General features: G+C 34.4%; 1 protein-coding gene across 1 annotated transcript in view; it reads left to right on the forward strand.

The window, feature by feature from the left end:
• The window catches only part of LOC106465591, a gene marked incomplete at its 3' end in the record, with an annotated part of 100989 nt that overhangs the window by 81371 nt on the left and 13641 nt on the right, over window positions 1-5977 (forward strand). The window contains exon 3 of the mRNA XM_013925825.2: window positions 2348-2592. Within this exon, the coding sequence (XP_013781279.1) occupies window positions 2348-2592 (245 nt within the window). The remainder of the gene's footprint in view (window positions 1-2347; window positions 2593-5977) is intronic.

The following is a 5977-nucleotide window of genomic DNA, read 5'->3' on the forward strand; positions in this document are numbered from 1 at the left end:
ACAGTTAGCCCTCGTGTAGCTTTGCGCGCAATTCCAAAAACAAAAAAAAAAACTTTTTGTTTAAACATATTTTTCAAAGGCTTTCGTAAGTTCACTTTTGTATTAAAATAGTGTATAAAGATGTTTACGCTTTGGCCTATAGGAGACACTTGGATATATATTGATCTTTCGTGAAACCAGTTTTTAAAGCTGGTCTCTATTTGTATTTAAATAAAGCTTTGGGTTTTAGAAATTCAACATGTTTTCTTATTGCTATTTGGAATCATAAAAATAATCTTCCTTGTTGTTTTTTTATTTTCACGCGCTCAAGTAACCATATAAAACTATTAAAGGTAAATCAACGTTTCTCTTTCAAGTTTCGTTTCACACTCATCTTTTTTACTTAACTCGCATTCCTGTCTGTTTGAGTTAAGCACAAAACTGAACACTGGGATATATGCGAAATGGCCATTGCAGAGATCGAACCCCGACTTTAATATTATGAGCCTCTAACACACCTTTTGATTGTTAGACAGCATAAGAAGTACTTAACATAACTTATGTATCTTTGTGAGGAAATTTAAAAGCCACGAAATATGGTTTTGTTTGTTTGTTTTGGAATTTCGCGCAAAGCTACACGAGGGCTATCTGCGCTAACCGTCCCTAATTTAGCAGAAACCGGGTTTCAATACCTGTGGTGGGCAGAGCACAGATAGCCCTTTGTGTAGCTTTGTGCTTAACTGCAAAAACAAACAAACCTTTACAGTTAGAGACTGTAGTATATATTTATTTAATATGGACCTTAGTGTACCCGGACTATGAATCTAAAGATTCATGGTTCGTGCCCTGTTACCGATAAACAATGAGCACTGCACTCTGAGGCTTTAACTACTGTATAAGTCCCACTCTTTCCTGAGATAGGAGTTGGTAATGAGTATTGTTGCCTAGATAACTGTCTTCCTTTTAATCCATCAATCCGAGGTTAGGGACGGCTATGCGCAGATAGCCCTTTGTTATAGCTTTGAATGAAAATTCTGAAATGAACAAACCATTTAATACGTCGTATGGTGGATTAAGTAGCGCAGTACAGAAACCAAATATATAATAATTAAATTTTTCTAATAATTTTTCACATTAAACTAATTACAATACATAGACTCCCACTTTCTCTAACTGGTGGCAGGGTAGGAAATTATCTATTGTTGCCACGGTTAGTAACATATACACCTACCAAAGTGTAATTAATAATTAGTTATTGTTATTATTAGTATCACTATCAGCTACTAATCACAAGTTGCTCTATATTCTATCTATGCCTGCCACCTTCTAGGACGTTCTGAGAAGGACTTACTGAATTGGCAGGACCTGAATCTTCTTGTTACACCTGTATACGCGTTGTCCAATCGTCGGAGCTCATCACATATTTTAACGTATATAAACTAATTGTTCATTAGTACCTGCAATAAAAATAACAATAATGACAATAAAAATAGTTAATAACTAATTAACAATCAGACTTAGATGGTGGTGGATAGGCTATTAACCAAGACAATGTCCCCCAGTGTCTGCGGACTATCAGACTTAGATGGTGGTGGATAGGCTATTAACCAAGACAATGCCCCCCAGTGTCTGCGGACTTACAACCCTCGAATCCGGGTTTTGATACCAGATAGCTCATTGCGTTAGCTTCGTGCTTAATTACAAACAAACAAACAAAGACAATGATTGATTGGAAAGTGTTTCAAATTATTCGAATCCGGAAATTTTGGAAAGGAACGCAGCCATATTGTTTTTTACTACCCTAGCTTACTGACGTCGTACTTAATTACATTTTTAACCCGTTAGTTTTAAACTATCCTAATGCTTTGCTTTGTTGAATATGCCGAGTATAATAGTTTGATAATTAAGTTAAAATATCCTTTGAATGCACGAAAACCGTGGGTATTGTTTGAGAAATGAAATACGCACAAAGAAACTTTCAGAATATTTTAATGATTTCCGCCTTTTGCTTTTTACATTTCAGACTCTTGTAGAAAATATTTGGTAAACAAACATAACCCAGTCGGTTAAAAATCCACTTGTTTTCCAATTTTGTTTGTTGGATTTTGAAGCTTTAGACCACATCGCCTCATTTCGAACTCTTGTCAGACTGAATAGTGGGATTTGACTGTCACTCTTGTAACGCACCTATGAACTCAGATTCTAAAATCAAGAAAAATACAAATATTTTTGGGAAAACACGAAATTACGCCAGTACCAGGTAACCAGTTATATATATATATAGATGTATATAAAATTAATCTTCTGTGCCATAAATATGCTTCTTCTTAGCCATGTAATGAATTTATTTATTTTTTATTTTTTGCAGATAATGCCTTTGGTCGGTGTCAGGCGGGTTACGACGAAGGTGGCGGAATCTACCGGAACATTTTGACACCAGGTACTCTTCGTCTGCTTGAACAGGAGATGAAAAGGCTCTTCAATGGAGGTTACCGTTGGAGTGACGACTACACTCAGTGTGTCTTACAGAATATTCTGTACACTGAGAAGCGCCACCTAATATATGACCCAGGCCTGTGTTCAAGAGTACTTAAATTACCGCTTCCAACTGTGGTATGTTTTTTTTTTATCAAACCAGTTTTTGAAATGATCTTCGCTACATCTCAGGAAAATTCAGCATAATCATCACTGTAAATTTTCTGTATTTAATTTTATGTCAAGACACGCAACGTTGATTTGTATAATACCTACCAATTGTTATAAATTTTTAAATTATTTTGAGGAGCAATTTTAAAAATAAAACACAAACTTATTTTGTGTAATTGACATAGGCATTTTGTTTAACCGAATACGCCCCCCAGTGGCAAGTCTGAAGGCTTATAACGCTACAAATTGGTTTACGATACCCGTGTTGGGCACAGCACAGATAACCCATTGTACAGCTTGCGGCAAAAAATTAAATAAAACAAAATTCTTTTCGTCTTGTTTAGTATTTCAACTTGTACCCAAGCCCTGGGAAACATTAAATTGCAGATTGCAGATAGGCAAATGTGCCACATTATTTGCACATCGATCGTGTAATCAAAGCGAATAGGATGGCCATTTTGTAAATATTGCTTTGATATTCGGATTAATGACTTGGGTGACCCAGCATGGCCAGGTGATTAGGGCACTCGACTCGCAATCTGAAGGTCGCGGGTTCGAATCTCCGTCACACCAAACATGCTCGCCCTTTCAACCGTGGGGGCACTAGAGGGAAGGCAGCTAGTCATCACCACCCACCGCCAACTCTTGGGCTACTCTTTTACCAACGAATAGTGGGATTGACCGTCACATTATAACCTTACATTGCTAAATTAGGGACGGCTAGAGCAGATAGCCCTCGTGTAGCTTTGCGCGAAATTCAAAAACAAACAAACAATACCACCGTGATCTGGGAATAATTTCCCTTAACTGACGTGTCTAAAATAATCTAAAATAATCACTCTGCAGCGATTCAATTCATACTCGTCTGTTCAGTTCCGCTCTTATCTTTGTTACTCTTGAAATTACTTTTTGTGCTACTCTCTGGGGGGTTATGATGTCATAGACGAAAATTTAAGCCAATATGGTACTGGATTTTTGAAAAAACATTATTCATTATACGTAGAAAGTATAAATTAACCTACCACTGGCAATTATCTGTCATAAACAAAGTTTGTTTGGATTTATTTGTCTACCTAAACCATCCAATACCTACATTTGAACATCAATGCTTAAAAACAAAGTAAAGGCAGGCAACGCCTCAAATGGTAGAATCAACCTTTTGCAGAAGAATGATATAGTATTTGTCATTGAAGGTTACATAAAACACATAGAAAGAAGCCAATACAGGTACATAAAACACATAGAAAGAAGCCAATACAGGTACATAAAACACATAGAAAGAAGCCAATACAGGTACATAAAACACATAGAAAGAAGCCAATACAGGTACATAAACACATAGAAAGAAGCCAATACAGGTACATAAAACACATAGAAAGAAACCAATACAGGTACATAAAACACATAGAAAGAAGCCAATATAGGTACATAAAACACGTAGAAAGAAGCCAATACAGGTACATAAAACACATAGAAAGAAGCCAATACAGGTACATTAAACACACATAAAGAAGCCAATACATCTTTCTTCATTACCTTCATGAAAATCGTTGTCACTGAAAAATGCTAATAATAATTTTGTATTGGTCCAATCTTCTTCATGTGTTTTTTTTTTTTTGTAAGCCCATGAAATCTTTAAGGCGTTGATTTTCAAAAACATTTTTATAATGCAGTGGACAAAGTATCTAGTTATTCTATATTCATGTAATGGAAAATTATATATATTTTTCCAAACATTTCGTAACTTTTGTTACAAATCTCTTCAATATGAGATGCATTGAATGTTTTTCAATTGAACAATCGACTTTATTATGTTGAGAGTAAGTTTCGCCATTTTTATCAACATTTTTTAAACTAATGATAGAAGAAACGTTTCGCTTTCTTGGTTCTTACAAAATCATGTTCGTTCTTCATGTTTACTGAAACTTTTGCCACAACTCTGTCTCCATTGTGACAAAATATCAATAATATTAGCATATAGAGGCTATAAATGTAAAAACAAAAAGCCGTTTGTGTGATATATGTCATAGAAATTATAGTAATTGATTTAGAAAAAAAGTTTTTAAACGTGAGAATAGAGCGGAAAATATTTTTAAGCAGAAGTTCATACTTAATAACATCAAAGGTGATTTTGGAATTTAAGTAGCCTATATGTAATTATAACTATGTTATCCAATAAGCTGTTGGGAACACGTATCAAGAAAGATGCGAACTCAGTGACGTACAATAAATGACGTATACGTGATTATGTGCTTTACGAATATGATATTATCATAAATCACTGTATGATCAAACCCTCGCTAGATAACGTGACGAGAAATTTTATTGATTAACAGATTGAAACCATACTCGAACGAGGATATTATTAATGATATATAACGATTTGAATGAGTAAAAAATATTAATAGGTATTAGGTATTACAGCTAATTACAGTGTATACTACCAATACGTGATTTTACTCTGCTGTACTTGGTTTTGATACAATAGAAAACGGAGGGGGGGAGCAATTCCTCATTATTTGTATCATTTAACCATCTTATTCACCTGTACAGATGTATAGATATATCTATAATATGCTGACTGAGTAATGTTCTAAACGTGACCAATCGTAGATAAATTTGAATATGCTCTATTCGAGATTATGTTTTTTTTTTCCAAAACATATTTATCCAAATAATAAAAAAAAATCAAAATGGACAAAAGCTCTTCTTACTCACTGGACAGTATCCTAACGATATCCTAATAGCTTATTATTCTATAAAATCCCGTTTATTCTATCTATTCTATAGAACCTCGTTTGCTCTATTTCCCTCAAATTGTATATTTTGCAACTCTTTCAAACTAAAATGGATGGGAGACGCGAAATAGTTAGTAATTAAAACAGGTGTTCTATTAAGTAAAGTTTCGCATTGACTGGTATCTCGACTTAAGCTCCACGCTAGCATCTTTAGTAAAGTGTACTTCCTAGGTACGTAGACGTTGAAATGTTATATTTTTAGAAAAACATTTGAGAAACACTCTTAGGATGTCTTTGTTCAAAAGCAACTGTTCCTACAATCGCAAGTAATAAGTTAAATACAACGACTGTGTACCTGCTTATGCTTTTGATTACCTAAAAAAGAAACTCCTGTTGCTTGAGGCTTGTTATTTGTAACTTCTGAGTCTATACATGTGTAAGTTTTATAAGAGTGCAACTGTTATCATTTCATTTATTAGAAAACCAGTTATGTAACTGCGTAACAGTTACCACGTGGTTCTTGAGATAAAGAATTGCGTTGAATGTCATGATCGTATATCGGATATTTGTATTTTTAAATTTTTATAATCCAGATTAAAAACATGAAAACAGCA

This window comes from Limulus polyphemus, unplaced genomic scaffold, assembly GCF_000517525.1.
Source record: "Limulus polyphemus unplaced genomic scaffold, Limulus_polyphemus-2.1.2 Scaffold1993, whole genome shotgun sequence".
Taxonomy (NCBI): Eukaryota; Metazoa; Arthropoda; class Merostomata; order Xiphosura; family Limulidae; genus Limulus; species Limulus polyphemus.